This window comes from Alosa pseudoharengus, unplaced genomic scaffold (genome assembly GCF_046254945.1).
Source record: "Alosa pseudoharengus isolate Yale_2024_CS ecotype anadromous, Long Island Sound unplaced genomic scaffold, YU_APseudo_1.1 YU_APseudo_1.1_scf_12, whole genome shotgun sequence".
Lineage (NCBI taxonomy): Eukaryota > Metazoa > Chordata > Actinopteri > Clupeiformes > Clupeidae > Alosa > Alosa pseudoharengus.
This window is the reverse complement of record NW_027468587.1, coordinates 38,075,431-38,101,960: the sequence shown is the minus strand read 5'-3', so window position 1 is coordinate 38,101,960 and position 26,530 is coordinate 38,075,431. Positions and strand designations below refer to the sequence as shown.

General features: G+C 39.2%; 1 protein-coding gene across 2 annotated transcripts in view; it reads right to left on the bottom strand.

The window, feature by feature from the left end:
* Window positions 1-26,530, bottom strand: part of cep76 (centrosomal protein 76) — a 47,960-nt gene continuing 21,430 nt past the window's right edge. The window contains exons 8-12 of one of the 2 annotated variants that reach the window (XM_076281215.1): window positions 21,608-21,796; window positions 19,050-19,216; window positions 14,051-14,378; window positions 11,559-11,776; window positions 1-493 (exon numbers count right to left, since the gene is read on the bottom strand). In XM_076281215.1, the coding sequence (XP_076137330.1) occupies window positions 355-493; window positions 11,559-11,776; window positions 14,051-14,378; window positions 19,050-19,216; window positions 21,608-21,796 (1,041 nt within the window). In that variant the 3' untranslated portion in view covers window positions 1-354. Of the gene's footprint in view, window positions 494-3,560; window positions 3,671-11,558; window positions 11,777-14,050; window positions 14,379-19,049; window positions 19,217-21,607; window positions 21,797-26,530 lie in introns of those variants that run through there. The other variant, XM_076281216.1, reaches the window with a different exon arrangement.

The window sequence follows — 26,530 nt, the reverse complement described above, 5'->3', positions numbered from 1 at the left end:
CACAATGTAGCCTTTAGTTTGTGCCTCTAGTTTTGAAAAACACCAGCAGTGTTTTGCAACTTGCTGCTCTCCCCTATAGCATAGTATATTCATTGTTGTCAAGTTAGTTAGCTACTCAAGTCAACCTGAGTAGATGTTAAGTATTAGCAATGAGTTATCAGAAGACACAGCAATCATGAAAAAGCAGAATCCATTCATTTAACATCTGTGATAAATCACTCACAAAAAGAACCATTTATGTGTACATTTATTTATCAAAATACAGCCAAACAGAAACAATACACACACATGATTAACTGATGATGAACCTTTACAACAGATTTGTCTATGTTGAATATTTCACATCTGGTCACATCACAGAATAGAGTGGTACTTGCAGGCAAACATGACCCAAGTAGCACAGGCTGACTCAGGATAGACAAACACTCGCACTCGCACTGCCAACCGAACATGGTCTCCACGACAGCAAACTATCTCCTCACAGAAATGTGACCTGTTTAAAAAAATAGACAATATTCATTTGAAGGATTGTCTCATAAAACAGGATTCAATTATACTACTGATCTATAGTTTCTGCACAGCCAAGGTTTTCAATACTTTTTCAATTTTGTTCTTGTGAAGCATTAAAAACTTGTTGAATTAACTACTGATGAAATATTAAGACAAATGAGAGAAGTATCCATTACAACACAACAATAAAACAGTACATTTGAAAGCTTTAGGTCACCAGTTTGTCCAATACAAATCTAAGTGCAGTGGAGGGTGCTGTGGTGCAAGCGACACCATCCACACCACATTCAGGTCTACTGTAAGTGCCCACAGAGACCAGGGTCCGGTTTTACAGAAAAATACTTTGACTATGGCCTATATATATTAGATAGTCAGACTTCCCATAGACATCTAAACTAAACCATTGCACAAAGCAGTTTAGTTGTTTTAAATAGGACTATGGTGCAATAAATTCTGGGTAAAGTAAGACACTTAAAATAAAAAAGAGAACCATGTCTATCCATTCAATTTTACCCAACCGAACATGCATAGGTCTTCTACAATTTATAGGTCTTCTTTTATTGTTTTTGTTTTAGATGGGTTAGGCTAGGCTAAAAATGTCCCACTGAAATCAATTGGGAAATCTTTGTGACTATATCATATATCAAGTAAGGGATAATGGACTCCACGGCATTCGGTTCAGAGAGAAACATTCGAGGTGGTAAAACGGTCGCATAAGTGCATTTCTTTCTGTGAACCGAACGCCATGGAGTCCATTATCCCACTGTTGCTACTTGTGTTTTGTTAATTTGCTGTTATAATTGAAGCATTTTAATTGCTAAATGTTTGTACTGTAGAACTACTTCTTTCTGCCACATATCAACTAATTTCTCAACTTGAAGGACAAATTGCCGTTACTAGTTCTAAATGGATGGTTGCTATGGTCAAAGCCCAGTCGTTAGTTCAATCTCTCCCATTGTCAAGCGGGTATATCCCAGGATTCTGATAAAATCTTAGCTTTGAAACATCACTATTTAACTTAGCCTACTGCCATGTAACTAGTTAAAAGCCACCTCTTTTCATAGATAGATAGTAGAATTCAAGTAGAATTTCCCGTTGGGGATCCTATAAAGTATCTATCTATCTATCTATCTATCTATGTTCTGAACGTCTGTATTTCACAGCTCCGATGCAACGTAACAGTTCATTTAAAGGGGAAATCCGGTGTAAAATGGATTTTTGATATGCTTAGCATGATAACGAGTTTGAACGTTCGTTGGGGAGCAAAAAAACGCTAATCCAATGCATTCTAAACTAGCCTGTTTATAGCCGATGCTTCCAAAAAAAATGCTAACACTGGTAGCGATAGGGCATTTCTCATGGTAAAAAGATTAAGAATTTGAGCCATTTACAAGACTCAAAGTAGCCCATCAAAGTAGCTACTTCCGTCAAAAACACTGTGTTGTAGGGACTTAATTTCAAGATGGTGCCGACTGGCAAAAGAGATTGACAGATTTTCTTTGAAAATGTTCAGGTTTTTCTTGGTGTTCATGAAACCATGCACCTTAATTAGGTTCCCAAGGCCTTTGGGAATAAAAACAGCCCCACAATAGCACAGCCCCTCCACCATAATTCTCATTAGGCATGGGGTTCTTTTCAGTGTAGCCATTCTTCTATGTATGCCAAACACAGGGTTGCTAAAGGTTTCTTCAAGTCAAATTCAAGAGCTTTTTAAGACCATTTATATAAAAACTTAATACCTATTTCACGGCCTATTTCACAGACCTACCAGCAAAGAAAAACTATTTTTTTAATTTGTTCATTTATTTCACAAACAAATGTGAAAATGTTGACTGTGTAAAGCATTATGGAAGAATGATGTAACATTGCAGCATAGTAGTGAGTATTTATGCTACAACACCACACCACAGCACAGACACAGACCACAGACAACAAGCCAAACAGAGGTGTGAAAAATCAAAGAATTTCAGCAGACCACAAAAAAGTTGTTTTTTAACATTGGACTCTAACGCCTTCACGCCCATGGTACCAAGCTGAATCTTTTTTTGCATACTGTGCAAAAAGCCTTGAATACATTGTTGTCCAACGGTTTTAACCAGTGACAAAATGCTTGTTTATCTCGCCACACTTCGTTAAATTTACATTTCCCCATAACCCCAGCATGAAATGGGTAGCTAGGTAATGTAAAAAAACGTTAAAAAACAACGGCTTTAGTCAAACTTTCTTGTGCAGGGATGCAAACACATGTGTGGTGAAAAAAGAGAGTAACACGTTTGTAGCGATTCGATGCATTACTGGGGTCTGTTGTCGATACGAAATGATAGGTTTTAGTTAATTTTCATGGATTCAAAATGCTAAATATTATAGGCCAAATACTGAACATTGACTGTGGAATCAGGTAGGTTACACTGAGTTTGTTCTTCCCCCACCCCCCTAAAATCTCCTGTCACTAGCTAGATGCTTTCATATTTAACATGGTTTAAACCGGTGTTTCTCAAAGTGTGGTCCGCAAGCCATCCCAAGTGGTCCGCAAGCAGACCTGGTAAAATATAATATAGATGAGTTGTTTGCAATATTTAACCAACTTGTATGTAAATCCAAACAGTTCTGCAACACTGCCTATATAAGCTACGCCAGTTTAAATCATATGAATCCTCTGACACAATAAGCAAGGTACAAAGACAATAAGCAAGGTGGTTCAGTGAATTATGAAGGTATATTGGATGCAAAAGTGGCGAGCACATTTAACTGCAGATTTTGCATGTGCACACTAAAGTCGTAAATGTGTAACAGTAAAGTTGAAGTTGTACATATTTTTTTATATCTTGTTAACACAAAATAGGGGCTACGGGTTCACAAATCCTTTTTACAGGTACACAAATCCTATCCTGTGAGTCACAACTTTCAAGAGTCATGCACTTGACACTTTTGCTCCAAACGTTGCAGCGCAGTTGGTGCGAAACACATTTGCACATCCGTGTTTCATAATCTGAGAACATGCACAACATTCGTGCATTTGTAAACATGCTGAGGTTACTTACTTTATGAGCAGGCAATGGTAGTCTGAGCGCGATCCTGGATCCAGATCCGGCCGCCTTGTTTTCTCGATCGATTCGCTCGACGTGCACACATACAAATCTTTTTGCTCCTATTATATCACCTAGCCAGGAGCAAAAGTCACTCGTCACTCGTAGAAGCAGATTCGAGCACTTGTATCAATTGACTTGTAGTCGTGCAAGAAAATCAAAGCGATCTGTAGAATTTTATTAATGAGAAATTATTTCACAGATGCACAACTTCGGATGCATTAGTTCACATTTGGGTTTACAAATGTACGAATGTTGTGCATGTTCTCAGATTATGAAACACGGATGTGCAAATGTGTTTCGCACCAACTGCGCTGCAACGTTTGGAGCAAAAGTGTCGAGTGCATGACTCTTGAAAGTTGTGACTCACAGGATAGGATTTGTGTACCTGTAAAAAGGATTTGTGAACCCATAGCCCCTATTTTGTGTTAACAAGATATAAAAAAATATGTACAACTTCAACTTTACTGTTACACATTTACGACTTTAGTGTGCACATGCAAAATCTGCAGTTAAATGTGCTCGCCACTTTTGCACCCAATATACCTTCATAGTGAATAGGCCTGTTGTGTAATGTTGAAGTAGGTTTAATGTTAGGTGGTCTGTGATTTTTATAGGGTTAAGTGGTCCTTGGTCTGAAAAAGTTTGAGAAACACTGGTTTAAATTCATATGTTGCAGTAGAAGTTTTCTGTAACTGTGAAAGGAAACTAGCCTATATGGAATATTATGTAGGCCTGCTGTTCCTTTTATGAGAACAATTTAAATGACTGATCAAATTTCCATTAGGATATTGAATTTGAATGCTTTAAATGTGAATGCTATATACTTAATTCACCATTAGCTAGATTAGCCTGGTTCTATGCAGAGTTGTCATTTAAATGCAGTGTTTTGTAGGCTCAAAGCATTTCACGTTCATCACTCAGTTGTGGTGTAGGCCTACAGTATGTCTTGAGTGATCGCTGTCCCTTTAAATGTCTGGGACTTTAAATTACGTTTTAATTCCATGCTGTTTTTGTTGATGGGCAGCCATCTTTGATTCAGTTTTCCTACCTTTTTAACAAACGACACAAGCAATTGCGTGGTTAAAGTAAGGACTTGTTTTCACTCGTTTTCTTGCAATTCCCACATAACATTAGATAGCCGAGCCTAAACATTGTCGGTTACTATGTCTATGACTAGTTCGGTACTGCTCCTTTGCTACATGATCAAATATTATCAGATGAGAGCACCGGACATAACCAGTAGGCTAGGCCCATAGGCCCAAGCGGGAGGCACCGAAAAGCGCGCTGTTTGCATCCCTGCTTGTGTTCTGCTTAGATTTTCTTTGATTTTTCGCGCTTCTGCTTGGCTTGTTGCTTGTGGTCTGTGTTGTAGTGCTTTAGCACGTGACGTGTTCGGACCCGGGGCAGCATTGCGCCCTCAATTATTGGTTCCGCCATTCTTTATTTAGGCTATGTTATTTAATCAAAATAATAGTGGCTGACAAATTAAACTTTTGAGGAGAATGCGATACGGAGAAGTTACATACTGCACAAATTGTAAGACCCAGATATCAAAATTCAAGACTATATCAAGTCTTTTTAAGGTATTTTTTCCAAATTCATAAATTCAATGCTTGTAAGACTTTTTAAGACCCCGTTGGAACCCTGCAAACCTACCTAAAGGGTTTGTAGCCAAAGAGCTTGATTTTCATTTCATCTGACAATAGACCACACTTCCAGACAAAGTCACTGGACCATTCAGTACTGTAACTCCTGCCGTTTACATTGGTAATTAAATAACTGGACAGGCTTTTACCTGGCATGCCCTCTAAATAATCTATTAGCAGTGAGGTAATCTTTTGAAGATTTTTTGGGGGACTTGGTGATCCCAAGATGATACCTTTGTCTGTAACTCTCCAACAGTGGTTCTTATGGAATTTTTTGCCTATCTTACCATCCTCAATACTGTACGTGGGGGCAAGATAACCATGGGTCTTTGTCACATTTCCAGATGATTAGAACATTTTAATAATTGTTTTAACTGTAAATAGGCATTTTAAACAAAGTACCTATAGTTGTCATAGACATCCTCTGACTTACAAATGTCAACACACTTTCTTTTTATTTAAATTTAGTGTATTCTCTTGTCTTTCCAATGTTGAAAAAAGCCTCTGTGTGACTTTATTTTGATACCATGAAAAAAAAAAGTCATGAACTACTTCTGATTAATTTAAATAAATTGAAATGATATAGGAAAATGCTTCTGTTTATAAGATTGTTCAGGGGTGCCAATAATTGTGAGCAACGTGTTTTAGTTAAAAATATTTATTTCTTTATGAGATTTTATTTTTTCTCAAAATAAATTTGCTTCCCTTCAAGGTTGGTTTTTTTTTCCCTATTTTTTCATTGTGAGATTACAATAAATCACCAACAGATTATATTTTTTGGTCAACTTTAGCAGAGGTGCCAATAAGTCTGTAGGATACTGTATATATAATATATAATATCTGTATATAAAGAGTTTTACACCCTGCTGACCAGCTACGACGTGACTTGTAATGATACAACATTTCATGCAAAAAAACAGAAAAACTAAAAAAATTCAAAAGGTACAAGACTGTGTACATATTTTAATTTCCAAATAAAGGAACTACTCATCCCATGAGCAGGGTTCCTACACATTTTCCATTTCAAAATTCCATACTTTTTCCATACTCAAATGTTGAGTATGTCAAATGTCAAACTTCTCGGTAGATTTTTCTGACCGTATTCTAGATATTGTCAATGGAGTGTTCTACTAGCATTGTAAAGAGCTGTATAATAATGTTTATTATTAACTTGTTTGCCCTCAGATAACACTTGCCCATTGTTGGATACTTTTTGATGGGGAAGTGCTGTGTTGGAAGGTGCACTCACATTTGATACAGGAAACACTGTATCTATCTATCTATCTAGCAGTGCACTAGTCTCCAACATATGTAGTATGCCCTAGAATTTTTTCCAGCAGCGGTGCTGTTGATCGTAGGAAGCCACCCCCCCAAAAAAAAAGAGATTTTTTTAAAAAAATGAAAGAAAGAAATGGACAGATTGAGTTACAAATTATGACATAACCATCAACACAAGGTTGATTATTGCAGTACTTGAACAGGATTATTCATGTTTTTCTTTCACCTTTTTCATTTACATTATTAGTAATTAGCCACTGTACAACTGTACACTGTAGGCCACTGTACAAACTATTACTATTTAGAATATACAGTGCTGTGCATAAGTTAAGACATTTATTTATATAATAACATGTATTTATTTACGATACATGATTGATGTCCTATTCTTTTTTAATTAAGACAAAAGGTAAAATATGTTTTTTATTCCTCCCTTTAGTCAATTTCAGCATGGGTGTCTTAACTTTTGCACAGCACTGTGTAAACTATAGACTTCTCTTTCATGTCATTACACTGTATTGGTGCTGTGCAAGTCGAATTGAGTGCCTGTCACTTTAATGCCGTGACGGCTTGCTTGATTCTCACGGTTTTAAGCTAACTTAGTAGCGTTGTTGTGCATGGTGCATAAGAATATGTGGATGAAATTAATTATGTTTCCCATGTCATTTGGTAAAATAAATGCTCAAAAACTCGAAGAAAATCTATCTTGGATTATAGCAGATAAGTGTCTTGTATCATATCTATAATTTTTGTGAGCTCTACAGGAATTACAAACTATGTAAATGGTTGCGTATCCTATTACTCAAATTCAATTAAAACCACCAATAGGCTAGCTAGACCTTAGTTTCACAGCCTAGGTATGTTAGCAACACGGCTTGAAAGCATTGCCTGTATCACAAACAAAAACGAAACAATGCGTGGAATTTATCTGGGAATAGGCTACTGAAGATAGGGGCGAGCTATCTCGCTGGCGTGTTTAATTTGGTTCCTTGGTTAACATAATGTAGGCTACGTTTTTTTGCACAAAATTGCATCTGCTAATAAACTTAAACGTAAACACAAACAAGCGTGATCTCCTGTGGAATCCTGACTGCGCCTTCAACGTTAGCCTACTATTATTTGTTGACATGAAACCTGAACGAACGGCAGCTGTTCCTGAAGTTCACTTGCGTCTATTTTTTTTGTTTTTAATTAGGCAACTTTTTGTTGCAGTGGCGCTTGATTTCCAGGAGCGGCGCTGCGCCGCTGATGAATACATTGTAGGGGAAACACTGAGATAGATAGATAGATAGATAGATAGATAGATAGATAGATAGATAGATACTTTATTGATCCCCAAGGGGAAATTCAGATAGCCTGGCCTCGGCCTGCCTACGTACTTCCGGTCGATTTCTTCTCCCTACACAGTACTCCGTCTGGAATAGGTTGATTCACGCTCGTTTACTTCGGCATTAAGAACATTGTTCGTGTACACATAGTTTACTAGTAGTACAAGCTTAAAAGTGGCGCTTTGGACGTACTTATGCATTTATATGAAAGTTTGACTTGGGTACATTCACAAAAAACTATATGATGCATTTTGGCGAGAGTTACGCAGATGAAACGTGTGATTGTTTGCTGATAAGATGCACCCTGACGTGTCGCCAGGACACCGACCGTATGGACCACAGAGCGGTAGCACAAAACCAATACGTCTTACAAGGCGAAAACGCAGAAAGGCTAGATTCAGCGCTAGCTATCAAGGTAATCTCTCTGATCTAGAAAATATGATTAGACAAATTAGGAAAGAAACTGACCAGGAATTGAATCGTAATGTTAAACCAATTACTTTGCAACCTACTCTTGAATTAAGATCACCTGAAAGCGTGGAAGTGAATGAATGTGTTGAAGCAGATGTTGAACAATGTGCAGGATTATTAAACCAGATTACCCTGACCTCAGAAATACTTGATGATTATTGAATGTGAATAAAATAATGGATGATGAACCATAACTGCAAACAATGACCTCATAATAAATAATAAAGTGCGATGAATTAAATGTATCATTACAAGTATTTTAGTAGCATGACTTTGTAAAGTCTAGGGAGTTATGTATGTAAAAGAATTGTATGTCTCAAAACTGTGGAATGAGTAAAGTGGCTTAAACTGTTCAAATGAATGTATTCAGATTGCATTGCGTGAAGAGTTAATGCCATAAGTGTTTGTAACCTGTAAGAATGTAACCGATCTCTCTTGATGACTGTAAAAGTGTATGTTGCTAAATGTAATGTGTCACATGGTTATAATTGCCATTGAATGTAAACTGTTTGTGTAACCTCTGGAAACTATCTGTAAACCTGAATGTGATGTATCATCTCCAAAATGTAACCCGGAGAAGGATGTGAATGCGTGTCATCTTAAATTGTTGGTTAAGATCAGTGGCTTCTAGAATGTATTAGCTATTGTGAGAATATTCCCAGCTATATTCCCAAGCTGCCGTGAGAATATTCCCAGCTATGTTCCCAGCTAACGTGAGAATATTCCCAGTCCTCGTGGGAACTTTTAGAAGGTTCTAAATTGTCGTGGGAAAGATTGATTTGCCTTAGGAATGTGTGGGGGAGGTCAAGTCTACCTAGTATAAATAAGGGCTGAACTAGACAATCGGGGCTGCTTCTTCTTTTTTCCTTCCTTCAACTCGCTGGGTTTTTGCTTTATGATGTCGCGTGTGGTTGTTAGAATTCGTCCTCCGAAATTCGTTGAGAAGCAAAGTGTTGGACGTCGTGCCAGGCTGAGTCGCGGACCGAAACTCCGTGGAACCTGTTGCAGATATCAGACCTGCTACTCCGACAGGGAGTGACTACAGAATGACAATCAGCTGACTTTTTCCCTTTTTGAGGACTTTTTTCCGTATATTCTCTTCTTCTCCATTTGTGGATTTACCATTTTTATTGTAATCTCTTCTCCATTTGTGGATTTACTATTTACCTATTTTGTGGATTAACTCTTTTTACAACATTGTAACCTGCAAGTGGATATTACGCCGCATTTTGTTATCATCACCAAAATGCTGAAAAGTAAAGAACTTATTTAACCTTGGCATCTAATTCTTCAAGCAGTATTTTTTGTCTTTTCTTGGTTTTCCTACGAATTCCAGCAGGAGGGTAAGATAACGTGTCTCTTCTGTGGTTATTCATCTGTCTTTTCTAAGACTTAGGTCAGCGTGACTTTATACTGAACTCCACTCTTTAAAAACCTAAGCAAGAAGTAGCCTATAACCTGTGTCTCTAGATAAATTCTAGGGTCAAACATCTTCGCACGTTAGCCAACTGTTCGAGAGCTAGGCGTAGTCGCTCCTTATTTCATAAACATCTCAATAAATCCACCACGGAAGCCTGATCAACTTCCAAGGGGGATATTTAAAAATAGGAGCTTTAGGTTATCTGCGCCGCAGAGGGAAGTCGTGCGACTGCACTCGACAGTAGGTCCCTGCTATCTACAATTACCTCCAGGGAGGTATCGTAGGTTTTAACTGCTTAGGCCTGGGGTTACGTCTGAGAAACGGCTGACGTTGACTAGGTTCTGGGGGTTACCTGCAGGGGGCAACACAACCCGTGCTTGTTATGGGCGTGCTGCAGAGAAACTTCTCTGTATGACGCAACGCCGGTTGTTAGTGATTGGTTCAAATCGGTTCAAAGGAACTCAAACTGCGACTCAAACTGTGCCCTCCCACCCGGAAATAAACGAACGCCTATGGATCTAGGCCAGACTCTCTGCGAAGTCAGAGACTCAGAAATCACCGTAAACAGTATTATTTGTTTGCAATAACAGTTTATCAGATAATGCAGTATCCACGTCTTGGTAACTTTTACAAAATCAAAAAAGTCTACCAGTGTTTTAGCCGAAAATAGCAGAGCTAGGTATAGGGCACGTGCATAGAACTGGGGTTTTCGATTTGGTTTTGGTACCAGGGTCCCCCATTCAATTGTATCTTGATGATGTGGACTGACATCTTAAGCTACACAACAGTAGGAATGGTTTATTATGACCTGAGTGAAGTGATTAGTAATGTAGATGCAATAGTCTGGAAACACAAATATTTCTCCATACCCTTGTTCCTTTTTTCCATACTTATCCAGACCTGGAAATTACTAAAATCAAATTCCATACTTTTCCAGGTTTTCCATACTGCGTACGAACCCTGCATGAGCCTTTTTCGAATTTACACATTTCAAACATTTGCATACATTTATACATTCATACATTCAACATGCTTCTATTTTAGGGCTCGTCCACACAACGCTGTTTTTTTTTTTTATCGGTTAGGCCTTGCGTCCACACGACCCTGCCATTTTAGGAGGCTGTAACCAATCTTTTTTTAAACCAGTTTCCAAAGTGGGCTTTTTAAAAAACGCCGGTTAACTTTTGCTGTGTGGAATGCGTAGCCGGCAATTTTGATGACGACATACAGTAGCCCTACCCCTCAACTCAGCCACCGCACTCAACCTGACACTCTGCTTGTCAGAACAAACCAAACCACTTGTTTGTCATGTTTTTCTTTTCCCCGTCATGATTTATGTACACGTGGTATCAGCCTTTTGTGGCTAAGTTAGAAGAACATCAATAGCTTAACTTAGTTAAACATTAGCTTATTGTGCTTCACATGGTTAAACAGCACAGGAACTGTTTATGTTCTCTAACTGTTTAGTAGGTGAATACAAGTTTGTGTTACATTTGCTATAATCGCAAGTTTGTTATTGAAACAGCACCTCTCTGTTAAAAAAGACAAGAGATTTTCCTGACACCTGATGCCTTTTCATCTGATGTCTGAGGATGTCCTAATGTGTACACCGTACCATGGTCATTTTCTGACCGTACTCCCATCTCTCTATTCCATTCAATTATTTGCTACTATCCAATCGCAATTAAAAACAAAAGTCACCAAAATAAACAAAAAGTCTACAAGCTTGTTATCAAATGTCTTTTTGAAAATGTACCCCAAAATTAGTTTTTGTATGCATGTGGTCTACATTCATGATGCACTAAAGGTAACCCACCTGAGACAGGTAGCAAAAGCTCGATGTGTATTATGGTGCAGAAATTGGATAGGGAAGCCTTTAAATGTGTGGCCATCAGGGACCGCTCTTCTGACAGCATCCTGAAATTCCTCATTGCCACATGAGACACCAGTACATCGTTCAAGCTCATAAGCTACCAGTGCTGCAGAGAGCAGGTATGACAGGTTGTCATCCCATATTGTAGCTAAACCCAAGTCCTGCAACACACATAACATCATTGCAACATCAGAGCATAGTCATACTAATCAGTAACATGCCCAATTCAGAGGTAAGAATACCTACACACACCACTGCATCATCATCTGGCATGTATCTATTAGCAAATTGGAATTGTAACAAATTGTAAAATAAATGTACTGTAACATTTCTCTCAATGGGCCATTATGCAACTATTTTCAGATTATTTTACCTGAAAATGTCATTGCTAAACCCCCCCCCCCCCCCTCTATTTTAGAAGGCCATATATCAGAGAACATCGCAGCAGGGACAGGATGTCATGTAATAAGTCCACTGTGAACCACCAAACCACTGACATTTCTAACCGATTCTACCCCATTAGCAACACCACTGATTGGTTATTATTATTGGTAATTCTATGTGAAGTTTACATACATTTAACATGCTTCTATTTTAGGACCCGTCCACATGACGCTGTTTTTTTTTAAACCGGCATTTTTTTTTTTTTTATCGGTTAGGCCTTGCGTCCACATGACCCCGCCATTTTAGGAGGCTGTAACAGATCTTTTTTGAAACCAGGTTCCAAGTGTTTTTTGTTTTTTTTTAAACCGCCGGTTAACTTTTGCCGTGTGGAATGCGTAGCCGGCAATTTTGATGACGACATAGCCCTACCCTTCAACTCAGCCACCACACTCAACCTGACACTCTGCTACCAAACCATTTGTTTGTCATGTTTTTCTTTTCCCGTCATGATTTATGTGCACGTGGTATCAGCCTTTTGTGGCTAAGTTAGAAGAACACCATTAGCTTAACTTAGTTAAACATTAGCTTACTACAACTTATGATTAACGCCTGTTAATGTTTTCTCCATGTCGAGAATTGGAGACTGCGTTGGTAGCAGATATCGCCATGGCTGTGATAACCTATGGCCGAATCACAGCAATGGCAATATCTGCTACCAATGCCATGATCACGAGGGCCATTTTGCTTTTATACAACAGTTCGACTACCAACTAATCGAGTTTAAAGTCACCAAATTGTGTTTTCTATGGTGGCCCCGCAGGGGCAACTTTGAAATGGCTATTTACTAAGAATGGAGGCGTTTTGGATTTCATATCTTTTCCCCAAGACCTCAATGAGGAATTTGACCCGAGACAATTTATGTAGTAAGTAGCCTATATATATTCTTTTATAATGCATATGGACTTATTGGGTTTGGATGTACATACTATAAGTGGGGAACATCTAGGCTATGTGAATTATGTGATTGCTTTATATATTGAAAGAAACACGTGAATGTTTGAATGTATATTAATTCTCTGTCTATGGACCTACAATGTTCATGCCTTGTCATTTGACAATTTGTGATTCTGATAAACTCCTGTTGTAATATTTATTGTTGATTAAGTGTAACTGCCTGCACCTGGTAATTTACCCATGATGCCTCTACCTAGGACTGTTTAAAGCCAGTGCATGTTAGTTACTCACTGAACCTTGATTAAGGCTGTGCGACGAAATGACTGTCATTAATAAATGTATTAAGAGATCAGAGTGAACCTCCTGGCCAGCACCTCTACTTGTGTCTGCATTCCTCGTCGTTCATCCTCAGTCCATAAAAATAGTTCCAATCTTAGCCTTGGCAATGTGGCCAGGCAATGCAACACTTTCAGAGAAGTTCAGTGAGAGGCTATGTGAGCTTGTGCTCACAGTAATTTGAATAGCCTATTAGCCTAATTACTTGTCATTACCTCTCTTGAACATTCACCCTACTCTCTACTTACTCAATTTTCTCAGTGGTGATTCATGGAATGTCTCTCGTCCAATCAGAATTTAATAGTTAGACCAGACGTAACTGTTGTATAAAGACAGTTATTACACGGCTCTTCAAAATGCTGTAGCATTCTCCACTCACTTGAATGGGCCTTCCCAACGTTCGGAAGTATAATCATTTTGTATAACAGACTATTGCTATGTATAACATACCGCTGTCAAGGAAAATGGGTTTTGTGTTTCTTATTAATATCATTCCGCAAGTAGTTGGTTCGCTTATCGCCATGGAAAGTTAAAGTCAGCAAATAAGACGTTGCCATTATTAACAAATACATTTTTAAAAAGACCCACTGTGTGAAATGTCTTTTCTTGTTTTGGCAAGTAGCTGTATAATAAGCGCGATAATGTATTGTCTGCCGGTCATTATCGGAAAATAAGTCCCTTCAGGACGAAGCAAAACCCCTATGCTTTACACACAGTGCTGTGCATTGATTTTTTATCAATTTCTGATGTGTGCTGCCTACCTTTCTGTGTTCGGCCAATAAATGGCGCAGCTCCAGTTCAATCTGATTACTGGCCTGAACTGGATCAAGTGAGGAAGAACAGAGAGTGGGCACAGGAGGTAAAGAAGTTATGGATCCTGAAGCGCACACAGAATTCAGTGCTTCCTCACTCATAGCCTTCCAGCAAGACTTATCTTCTAAGTCAAAAACACACAGCGGTACAGAATCTGTTGGCTGGCAGTTTGCGAAGAAGGCCTTCTGGTTAAACACACAGCCAACAGTCTGGTAGGGGTAGGAAGGCTTAGGGTGAGATGTCAGATCATCTGGATCAATCAGCCGATGGAGGTACCTGAGGAATTGCATCTGTTGGTTAAGGTGGGAAATATAAGAAGCATAATCTACTCTCACTTTCTCTCAAACACTGACATGCATGTATAATTTATGATTCATACAAAACTGCAAAATCCCACCTTTAGCGATTTTGTTCAGCACTTCATTCTAGAGGCTTGTATTACAGCCAAGCATCTAGCAAATGTTGAATAACCTGTAGTTACTATCCAGTGTAATATCATTTAAAAATGTATTCTGCTTATTTGGTTTAAATCTGTGGTTTCAAACTCCAGTTAACACAAACAAAGCTATCTATTGCATGTCAAATTAACAGTTGGAACAAGATAATAACACCCCTAAACAATATACAGTTAAATCCTCCAAGATGGCTTCACATTAGACACCAGTTGTCTGGTTTATGGTAATACACAAATTGGACTCAAAACAAAATAGTTAAGACAGTAGTAGCTAACTAGCAAAGGCTAAATGAACCTGCCAGATGGCCAGCTGTAAATCTCTGTAAATGCTAATTTTGTTGGTTTGACAGCATATAAAACACTTGGTACTGGCACTTGTTTTCTGCAATGTAAATTGGTCTTTGATTTTATTGATTTTGTTTTCTAAAATATATTTGTTTAGCTCCAATAGTGTGGAAATGACTACAGTCATTTTTTATGGGTTGGATTTGCATTTTTGCACATTTCGGTTCTGAAGAAAACCCCCCACATGTATAAGACACATGTATAAAAATTAATATCTAGGTTTGTTGGGTGACAAACTTAGACGGGGGCGAGTGGGACTCACTGATATTAATAGCTAGCTGTTTTTAGCTGTGCTAAATAGACTTGCATGCATATTACAAGGGCACCAGGTCATGTCATGTAGGGAACATGGTACTGCAAATAAACGGAAACATAGTCTACATTGCAGAGCGACTTCAACTTTATTAATTTATGGTGAATAAATGTTACACTTCTTTGCACAGCCCCATGCTTTTCTGACGATTCGATGCTAGCACGTTAGCAGCGGTTAGCTAACTAACCTTAGTTGTCTACGAGTCTCCTCTAAGTGACAATCATATTATACACAATGCTGGCAGTGCTGAGAACAATAAACAACCTTGTTTATCTTACTTACATTGAGTTAACTGTTTGGCTTAATGCATAGATGTGGTGGAGCACTGTTTCATTGTGGTTTGCTAGGACTAACCCTTTGCTTAAAATAGGGGAGAGCTGGGAGGAGAGAATTTAATTTAATTTAACATAATTACAAAAAAGCATAATCAAGATTGAAAGCCATTATTCTGTGTATCGGTGTTGCATTAATCCCACACATGTCGTTTGACCATCCTTTTTCAACTTACATCACTATACAATCCCATAAAACCGGAAAAAAATCACGGCTCCCAATGCATTTCTATGGAGCCGTAAGGTGAAGCTGTCGGACTTTGTCTACATGTGCGGAGCTACTGGACTGCCATTGGCTCATCCACGTTTGATGGGCGCGGCTTGCGATAGGTCAATTAAAAGGAGAACCCACTGTAACTGAACAAATGAAAAAGATTTTAGACCAATAGTGGCAAAATACTGGGCAATTTGTCTGCAACCCGCCAGCGGACAGATTCCAAAAATAATTCCGTAAAAATGAATGGATTCCAGTTGCTGCTACTGGAAGCAACTGAATCCATGCATTTCCACTGAATTATTTTTGGAATCTGATCCCTTATCATACCTGTTCGTTCGTACTCGTCGCTTGACTTATCGTGACTAAATTCAAGATGGCGTCGAACGGTAAAATTCCTTAAGGTACTGTCTGTATAAATCGTCTTGTAAATAAACTACCAGTGCTTTTTCAAAGTTCTCCATGTCTCGTTTTAAATGTCAAGGCCCTCGGAAGTCTACCAATGAAGTATGGAGCTACTTTGAGCCTCGTAAATGGTGTAAAACAGTGATTTATTTGCATGGCTAGGCCGATGCCCAAGGCAGCACAACGAAACACTGTGTTGGTAGCATTGGCTAACTAGCGCCAGAGACATACGTTCACACTCGGTATCATGTTTCAACACACTTTAGGTCAATATCACACCGGAATTCTCTTTTAAGTTAAATTCTTAACTAACTAGAACATATTTTCTAATTCTGTTTTAACTTCCATGGAATATATATGTATGACTCCTTTCCAGAGTTGGCTGTAACGCGTTACTGTAATCATATTACATTTGTCAGTAATGAGTAATCAGTAATCACACTACAGTTACTAACAGCGTGTGAGCAAAGATTACTTTATTAAGTAGGAATCCTACTCCTCAAGCCATGGAGATGCATGTTGTGGTGGTGTGCTTTACCCTGTCACGAGCAGGGTGGGTGGAATCAGGCCGCCTCCTACAGCACTGCCTCTGAGACAGTCTTATGGTGCTTTAGATGATACTTCATTGCTTTCCTATTTACAATCAGGCCAGTTATAAGAGCTAAAAATAAAACACTAAATATTTACCTATATAAAAATAATCTGCCGTTCAAAATGTTGCAGTAGCGAGTGCATTCTTATTTAAGTTAAACTGCGTTGCCGGTATACAGTAAGTGTTTGTGTGTGTGTGTGTGTGTGTGTGTGTGTGTGTGTTTGTCTTCTGGCAGGGCCACAAGAACATTCGCAAAAAAGTATTTGTTAGCTTAATACTGAGCGGGAGAGCGGGAGACAGTGCACAACCAACTAATGACTAGTCTGAAGTCATTCACACCACAAACTGTAAAACGTTTTCAGGTTGTTATACAAACTAGGACTGCCACTGTTTTCAGTGTGAACAAGAGCATCTAGTAGGCTATTAATGACAGAAGGTGCGCAACTCGCGAGCGCACTTCACTCAAAGCAGTTAAATTTTTTGTGTGCGTGTCAACATTCAACATTGTGAGGGAGGGTGTGCAAGCAGGGCAGCAGCACTTCCATTAAGTGTTCACTTTCCCTCCCTATGAGAGAAAAGCATCATAGCTTTACAGACATACAGCGGGGAAAATAAGTATTGAACACGTCAACATTTTTTTCAGTAAGTATACTTCCAGTGAGGCTATTCGCATGAAATTTTCACCGGACATTAGTATTAACTTAGGTAATCCACACATATATAATCCAAATCCAAACATTAATGTCTAAAAGTAGAGTTATGAGTAAAAAAGTGGAATGGCACAGGGAAAAAGTATTGAACACGCTAAGAAAAAGCAGTACACAAAGGCAAGGAATGGCAAGGAACAAACTGGAATCTATAAGTAGTTAGAGAAATTATCCCTCCTATCTGTGCAAATTAATATAAGCTGGGTTAGTACATACTGGTAGGCTATAAAAAGGTTTTTTGTTACCAAGGTGTCACACAAGAAACATTTCATGATGGGTAAAAGCAAAGAGCTCTCCCAAGACCTTTGCAACCTTATTGTTGCAAACATATCAATGGGACTGGTTACAGATGCACTTCAAAACTACAGAATTATCCAGCAAGCAGTATTGTAGCCATTATCTGCAACATAATGCATTAAACTGCATCATCAATTGGCAATGCACAGGATCTCCTTGCAAGATTTCTGACCAGGAAGTCAGAAGAGTAGCCCAAGAGCCAAGGACCACTCGGAGAAAGCTCCAGAAAGACTTGGAGGCAGCAGGTACAATTGTTACAGAGAAAATCATAGGTAATGCACTCCACCGCCATGGCCTCTATGCACGCTCATCCCGCATGACTCTATTACTGAAGAAAAAACATGTCAAAACTTGTTGAAAATTTGCTACACAACATTTGGACAATCCTATGAAATACTGAGAGAATGTTTTCTGGTCAGGCAAGAGCAAATTTTAACTTTTCGGATGTCATACTACACACCATATTTGGAGGAGAAATGGCACTGTGTATCACCCTAAAAATACCCTACCAATAGTGAGGTTTGGAGGTGGTGGCATCATGGTGTGGGCTGTTTTTCATCTCATGATACTAGCAGACTTCATACAGTTGAAGGAATGATGAATGGAGTCATTTTGTTCTGGGAGAATCTTTCCATCCACCAGGATGATGAGGATGAGACATAGCTAGACCTTCCAGCAGGACACCCGTCACAACCATTCAGCAAAGGAAGATCTCAATTGGTTTCAGAGAAATTAAATCAAGGCCCTGACTTCAATCCAATTGAACAGTTTTGGAAGTTAACTAAAGATCAGGATTCACAAGATGGACCCCTGGAATCTTCAATATTAAAGGACTATCTGTTTAAAAGAATGGGCCAAACTCACACCAGAATACTGTGACTGATTAGTTTCGTCATACAGGAAATGCCTTGAAGCCGTCATTACAAATAAAGGCTTTTCCACAAAGTATTTAAGAAATTTCAGCAGGTGTGTTCAATACTTTTTTCCTGTGTCATTCCACTTTATTACACATAACTCTACCTATGGACTTTAATGTTTGGATTTTTTTATATGGGTGGATTAACTGAGTTAATACTCAGGTCTGGTGAAAATTTCATGCAAATAGCCTCATTGGAAGTATACTTACTGAAAAAAATGTTGACGTGTTCAATACTTATTTTCCCCGCTGTATATTTTAGTAGAACTTTGTTGTCAAAGTAGGCAAAGTAACAGGCAACTTTTCTAAAAATAATCATATCATGATGAATGAACCTGTTACAAGGTATGATGAAGTAGGGGGCTCTCTCACCTATTACCAGTCAGGCTTTCCCAAAAGGTGACAGTGCCATCAGTGCCACAGGTCATGACCCACACATGAGGATTGTTTCTTGCATTTGTGCCGACACATACATAGGCATCCAGGCCGAAACCTAGAAGTAGGCTGCACAAGAGGGTGGCATGGTCCTCACAGTCTCCCTGTATAGAAACACACGTCATCAGCTAAATGTTTCAACATACAAGTACTTGAGAGAAGCTGTTAATAAATAAATGCAACTGTGTAAAACCGGGCAGACATTGTGCAATTTTAGCCAAATTGTATCCCCAATTCAGGTGGACCTGGCAAACTTTAGAATTGGGCTGAATTCCCATCCGCCTGATTAGGACTTAACAATCAACGGTCCAGTTCCAGATTCAAATATGAGAATTCAGGATTACCTAGCATGTTGTGGCATTTCAACACAGTAGTCGCAGCAAATAGACCTTTTATATATGTATAGCTATTCCATTCAAAATCCGTACTCTTCAGCTGCAATAGTTACATTAAAAATATGTACATTTTATTGGGGGCCAAGCAGTGAAGCTGCGTAGGCACCCATTGTGTTTGTACATTTTCTTATTATTATTATGAGGAATCGTTGGAATCCTTGGAACAAGCCGAGTTCAACCCTATGACGTCAATTTATGCCATGATGGAAACTTGGATACCAACTTGGACACCAAACTTGACACACATGATCTTCAGACCAAGCCTCACAAAACTTTTACTTTTTGTAGCAAGGTCACAGACATTGTCCGTTTGTCAAGAAACTTGGCACAGATGAACTTCAGTGAGCCTTAGATATGTCTTGATTTTTGAAGCCATATTCACAAGCATTCACCCAACACAGCCAATCGAAATCTGCTGTGAAGCCGCCAAACAGGAAGTGACCATATATCTCAGTTGGTTGCTACAGTAGATATGAAACTTGCTCTGACAGCTTATGGCCATATGTCTGATGTAACATGTAGGCAACTCCAGCCTAACTACTTGGCCCCCTCATTGCTGCTTGCAGCTATATTTTTTATTTACTTCTTGTCTGACAAGGATTGTTTCAGAGGACAGAAATAAAATGACACACTTGCACATTAATCTGCTTTTTCTTAACCGGTCTTCATGGAACGCAATGGCCTAGAATTTCTCAGGAAAGTTTCATCGCCATCAGTGTTTGAAAGGTTGGTGGAGGTTGGGGGTGTGGGGGGAGTAGGATGATTGTAAGGGCCCAGCACTGACAGGGGGCCCCCAGATAGGCAGTTGCGTAACTACCGACGGTGCTGCGGAGCGCCCTCCACTACACTCCCGACATGAGCTCCCTCCCATCATTACTCGGGCTCATCACTCAACATCGTGACAGTAGTTCTCGGATATCTTTTTTTCCTCCGCAACATTTTTGCTAACTGGGATTGACAGCTATTTATACCACTCTCTTGCCCTAACTATTAGTCATGTTGACCCTATTTGTATGTGTCATTTTTTTGGTATTGTGTTTACGTACAGATGTTACAACATAGCCTACAATGTGACTTAAAATTTAACCTGCAACTTATTAAATTTCTTTTTTTATTGTCAATTTTTACAAAGGAACGAGGCCTGCTGGGAATGTGAAAATGTGTTTATCCAATGATCTTACTTCCTGTCATTCGTGATTTTGTTGTGAAGCTACTTCTGGATGTGTTGTAGCTTAGTTATAAGAATCAGCAATTCAATCAGCAATTAGTAAGCATAAAAAAGACACACACAAGAGAAAAGAAAGACGAGAACTGGTGGAGGCTAAATCCAAATTAATGAAATTGGATAGTTATTCTTAAACACCTCGAATGTTGATGCTGGCGTTGATGCTAGCAATGCTACCTAAGGAGTAGGCTAGCATGGGACAAGAATGATTGAGTGGATTGGCCATACTCTCCATAGAGAACAGCAGTTGGATTTCATTGCTATATCATCAATGACTTTGCTGAACAGAAGGCCCGTAGAGTGGAGTGAACTTCTAATGGGTGAGTTACAGGTTGCTTTTTGTTATGGAGTAGGCTGTGTGGTGCACCTTCTGTGACCTGTTTGTGGAATATCTGACGCTGTTATAGGCCAAATTAAGCAACTGTGTGGTCATATATATATATATATATATATATATATATATATATATTGTATAGGCGCCACCATGTAGCCTATTTGCTGTTTTGCTTGATGCTTTTCTTGATGGCTATTTAATTGTTCTGTGGCTATACGGTATCTGCATTTTGGTTTTGGATGTTGTGGAGATTCAGAGGTGGTAGCGATGATTAGTCAGCCACTGTCCATCGCTCTGTCTGATCATGTTGCCGAATCTCCATCACATGCGCTTCCGGGTGTGTGTGTGTGTGTTGGGGGGGGATTATTGTCTGTCATAGGGCCCACATTTTCTAGCAGCGCCCCTGCCTATACCCACTCAAAGACAGTTGTAAATGCTTTGCTAATAGAAGGCCTATTACATATGAAATGTGTAATATACATGAGATGATTGTTCCGTGGGTGCAGTCATAGCCACAACCAAAGTGTGGAAGAAGTCAGACCTTATTCCTGCAAAGGAAGGCCATCATAGTGCACCACTGCTCATGGTAGCTGCCACCTCCAACCACAGGTACCCTTTCCTGGGCCAGTAGGCTTACAAAGCGGGCTGCCTGGCGTGGAGATTCCAGAAGCCGACCTCCCCGAAGAATGTGTACATATGAACAGACAGGTCGATTCATGCCATTCTCATCCTGTAATAATACAAAGTAAAAACTAAATCATTTTCACAAAAATACATACCTACATGCACACAAATCCAGAACACAGGAAATGCCATGCCTGTTAGTAAATACACATTTATTCATATACATTTTCAGCAGATTATAACTAGGCAAACAGTAAAAACCCATTTCCAAAAAAGTTTAGAACTGGGAGTGGGACACTGTGTAAAATGAAAATTAAAAAAAAAGAATGTGGAAATCTTTGACCGGGCTCAGGAAAACTTCCAATAACCCCCAACCCCTTCCAACAACCCCCTCTATGAAAAGTTTGATGCTCTACCCATAAATGCTTAAATAGTGTTAAAATAGTGAAAGTGAATACAGACACGCCCTAAACGTTCATGCCCATCGCACCTCAGACTGTGTTTAGATTGAAATACTTGCAAAAACTTATGCAATACTTTGTCTTGTCAGCCTCTACCTACTTGTCTGTGTGTATGCAGTAATGCCTACTGTCTGTTTATGTTGTGTTTTAGGTGTACCTGTTGCTGTCTGTGTGCACTACTTTTTATGTTAAATGTTGTATGTTACAAACCAACACATTGGAGTGTGGAGAAACGCAATTTCATTCTACTGTGCAATTGCTTGTTGTATGGTCTGACTGACAATAAAGTTCACTTTGATTTGACTTCATTTTCAGGGAATACTTTGAATATTTTAGGGAAATGCCAAACAGCATTCTTTACTACAACAGTATGCCTCCATAGTAGAAGAACAGCCCAGTCACATTGACTGCACCATGGAATGATAAGACATAATTAAGAAAAGTGCCGCCACTCCCACCACGCGCATCACACACTGTGCTTAGGACACAAAAGGATAGAGCGGGCACCCAAATTTAGCCAATAAATAATAGCTTTACTGCAAACTGTGTTTCACTCTTCCTCGAGAATCTCAATGTCAAAATGGACCAACATCATGTTACATGCAAGGATGATACTTTTTGGGTCCTCACGTAGCCAATCTCTACTCTACTTAATTGGGAACGCATCTTGCGCACGCAGGAGAGAGACAAAAAAGTGGCAGATTCATGTCATTGTGTATCTCCTTTTTAATATAAGAAACTTTTAAAAGGAAATCATGAAGGCAACAAAGACGAGGCTACTAGAGGTTGCGACATCCGAGGTTATCCGGTTCCCACTACTGACCATTTTTAAACTCAGATTGGTGAGAGGGCTCTTTAAATGGGAACTATGCTTTTTTTTATCTTAATTTACCAAAACTTAACAGCTTCAAAGTCATTGGAATGGTTATATGACTTTTCCGGATTGAATGGTGGCCGCATAGAAGATGACTAGCTAAATCTATCTATACATTGCAGGAACGTCTGTCTACCTGCGTCTTTTATTCGCATATCTCTCGAACCGATGGTCCGGGTGATTTCAAATGTGCTAAATGTCTTGCTACGGGCATGAGTAAGTGCAGTGCCAAGTTTGACGTTGTTTGGATAAGAAATGTAAAATATATCATTAAATATATCATTAACTCATTGAGTGCCAAAAACGTAATATTACGTTCTTCCTTCCCATGCGTTGAGTGCCAAAAACGTAATATGAAGTTTTTAGCTTTTTTTTTAAATTACGAAACTAGACACTCTAACACACCGTATATGTGATTTTGGGAACTCTGTGATGAATGGAAATGAAATATATGACGATCGAAAACTCATGAAAACGCACAATCTGGACATTTGATCATAACTCGTTGCCGCTTTGGGTCGAATCAGTGACGCATGCACGTCAGGTCAAAACCAGGCCATTTTCGTGGGTCTATCACTGGGTGGCAGTCTCGCCAGGTCTCGCTGATCACTTCCCGGAAAGTTTACAGGCAACACTTCATATTTCATGAAAGACGTTATATCTCCATTTCTAGAAAAAAAACAGCGATTTTGATTAAAACTAGCCACTGTTTAGCTTGGGATTTCTCAGGAACAGAGGCGTGTAGAAATACACGGTGTGCACCCACTGAGAGCTTAAAGTTTCACCTTTTAAACGAGCCATTGTATGTGTTCATAGCTATAACACAGAATATGCTGTGGCTGTACAAAAATCATCAACAATGGTCTAGATTGCTGGCACTCTAGGACAAAGCTTCCGAAAACAGCTTGGCATTCAATGAGTTAAAAGAAGCACACATTGGTTTTCTTCGCTCTACTGTAGCCACTCCCCTTCTCACACAGCACAGAGCAGGACCAGAGACAGAGAGGGTAAGCGGAGTTTTGGCAGCACTGAATCAGGGCACAGCACGGGTCAAGATGCAATATGTTTTGGATAATTATCATGTCTGATATCAACAATAAAGACTCCCTGTATGCAGTTTGCTTGCATAAAAGGATTCCACAAATTTTGCAACAACATGCCTACAAAATGGTTTGTCTTCTATATCATTAAGTTATTCAATAGGCTAAACATATAGCCTTACATCAAAGCTTTAGGCTTATGTAATTTCGATCAGCTACAGCCAACGAGTGGCAGACACTAGTGCTGGGCGGTATGACCAAAAATGTATATCACGGTATTTTTTTTAAATTCTTACGGTTTCACGGTATATGATGGTATTTTTTCCCCATGCATAATCAGATGTTCACAGCATTTTCTACAGGTTGAGAGAGGAATTGCTGCAGTACATTGACTAAGGATGGTCTATTTTACTGTCATGATGTAGAATAACTCCACACTAGTGGTAATGCAGTTTTGCATGGCCCCAGAAAATGATGCTGTTTACAAAGAGCCACTCATGATTCTAATGAAGAATGAATCTAATCAGAATGCAAATACAATTGCAGTCAAAATACAGAACTTTTACTGTGCAAATTTCACAAACATCTTGTATAAAACCAATACAAAAAGTAGTGCAACTTGCAATAATTATAGTTTTTTGAAAATTATACAATTTAAAATAAAACCTCTCTGCCAATATGCTTACTCTGTCAAATAGGCCTATCAGAAACATGCCTTATTGTGTGGTTTACATAGGCTAACGTTAACTTCATGTGGATGTGGATGTCTTGTTAGCCTGCCATGAGCTTTGGTTCGGTTCGCTAGGCAAAACATTAACAAAAAAGTTTGTTTTGGTGCACTGATGACAGTCAGGATCATTTCTAACTAGCCAGCTAGTGCTCAGTGCATGTCTATAACATGCTTTACTTGCTACCTGGATAATTTCAGCAAATATTCTTAAGGTGAGATGAATGATAAGAACATTAAACTTCACTGTGTTCGGTGGGTTGCTTACTAACGACATCACCTACTAGCCAGCTAGTTACAGCTGTTGAACAATCTCAATAGAATTTTCGTGACGGTAAATCCCTTTCATTGCAGTATCCCTTAACGTTTTTCCTTAACTAAAGAAACAATTTACATGTAAGGTATTCTGTGCAACACCCTTAAATAAACCCCTTACCTAAGGAGAAATTAAGCCTTAAGGGTCATACTTCAGGGGAAAAACCTATGGTGTTTTGTGTTTACCCTCACTATGCCTCGCAGTGGCACCATGCGTGCATGTGAAAAAAGACCTGTCTGAAACACTGTCGCGCGGCGCAGCGTTCCAAACGTTGTGTAACCAAATACACTGGTATGGCCATAGCCGTGGGAAGTAGGGGTGCTGGGGGTGCGGCAGCACCCCCTGCAGGAAAGCAAGCGTATTTATATGTCATACCACTCACGATCAGAAAAAAAAGAAGCTCTCCGTCCCCCTGTCTATTATTCTATTATGCACTAAAAAATGTTAGGCCTACATTAGACCTGGGAGATCTAAACAAAAACTAAACAAATTAACAAAACAAACCTGAGGGAGATATCCTATGACGCTAGCTTTATGGTACGACAATATGCCATATTAAGTAGGCTAGCTGAATATTACCGTGAGTTTCCCAAGGAGCTGAACACGGGCCGCCTCAATCTTCAGCTTAAAATGATGCATAGTGTTATCGGGGAGTCTCGGTGCACCACGGTGAAAGGTGGCATGGATATTAAGTAAGCTCCATCCACAAACAAGAGCTCTCTTCAGCGAGGTAGATGAACTTATTCATTCATCTGTGTCTTTGCGTGCCTGTTTCAGTGGCCTCCTCAGAGCGTTCTTTCTCTTCTTTTTGAAAGTGTAGGTTAAAGGCTACACTGTGCGTTTATGATGCAGCATTTGTTGTAGGCTATATTTGTGATATGTGGATCAATTTAATGTAGGCTAGCCTATGAATATTGCGTTGTGTAGGCCTATGTTATGCATATGTTTTGAGTCAATGTGTTCTGTCTAATATGCTGTGCGATAGGGTCTTTAGCCTGTTTTGACACCCATGTCAGAAGCGTCAATAATTATTAAGTTTTATTAATGTTGGTGCAACAGTTTTATATTTATCGTGTTCACCGTCGATTTCGGTGCAAGGCTACAGCAACTTTGTTACCTTACTAGTGTAGCGTCAGATAGCAGACGGTTACTTTGTTTGCGTTAGTATGAATCTGTGGTTTGCGCATTTTTTCTGTAGTGTAGCCATAATGTTCTTGACAGTGATGTATGCCTGTGCTGTGTGTCATGCAATGCCAGTATGCTGTTGTCCATTAACAGAGTCCACTACAGCACCCCCAACCAAAACTCACTTCCCACGGCCCTGGGTATTGCGGTATATTAAAAATTCATATCATAACGAAAATATACACCGTTATACAGTGTGAACCGGTATACCGCACAGCACTAGCAGACAGAGCGTAA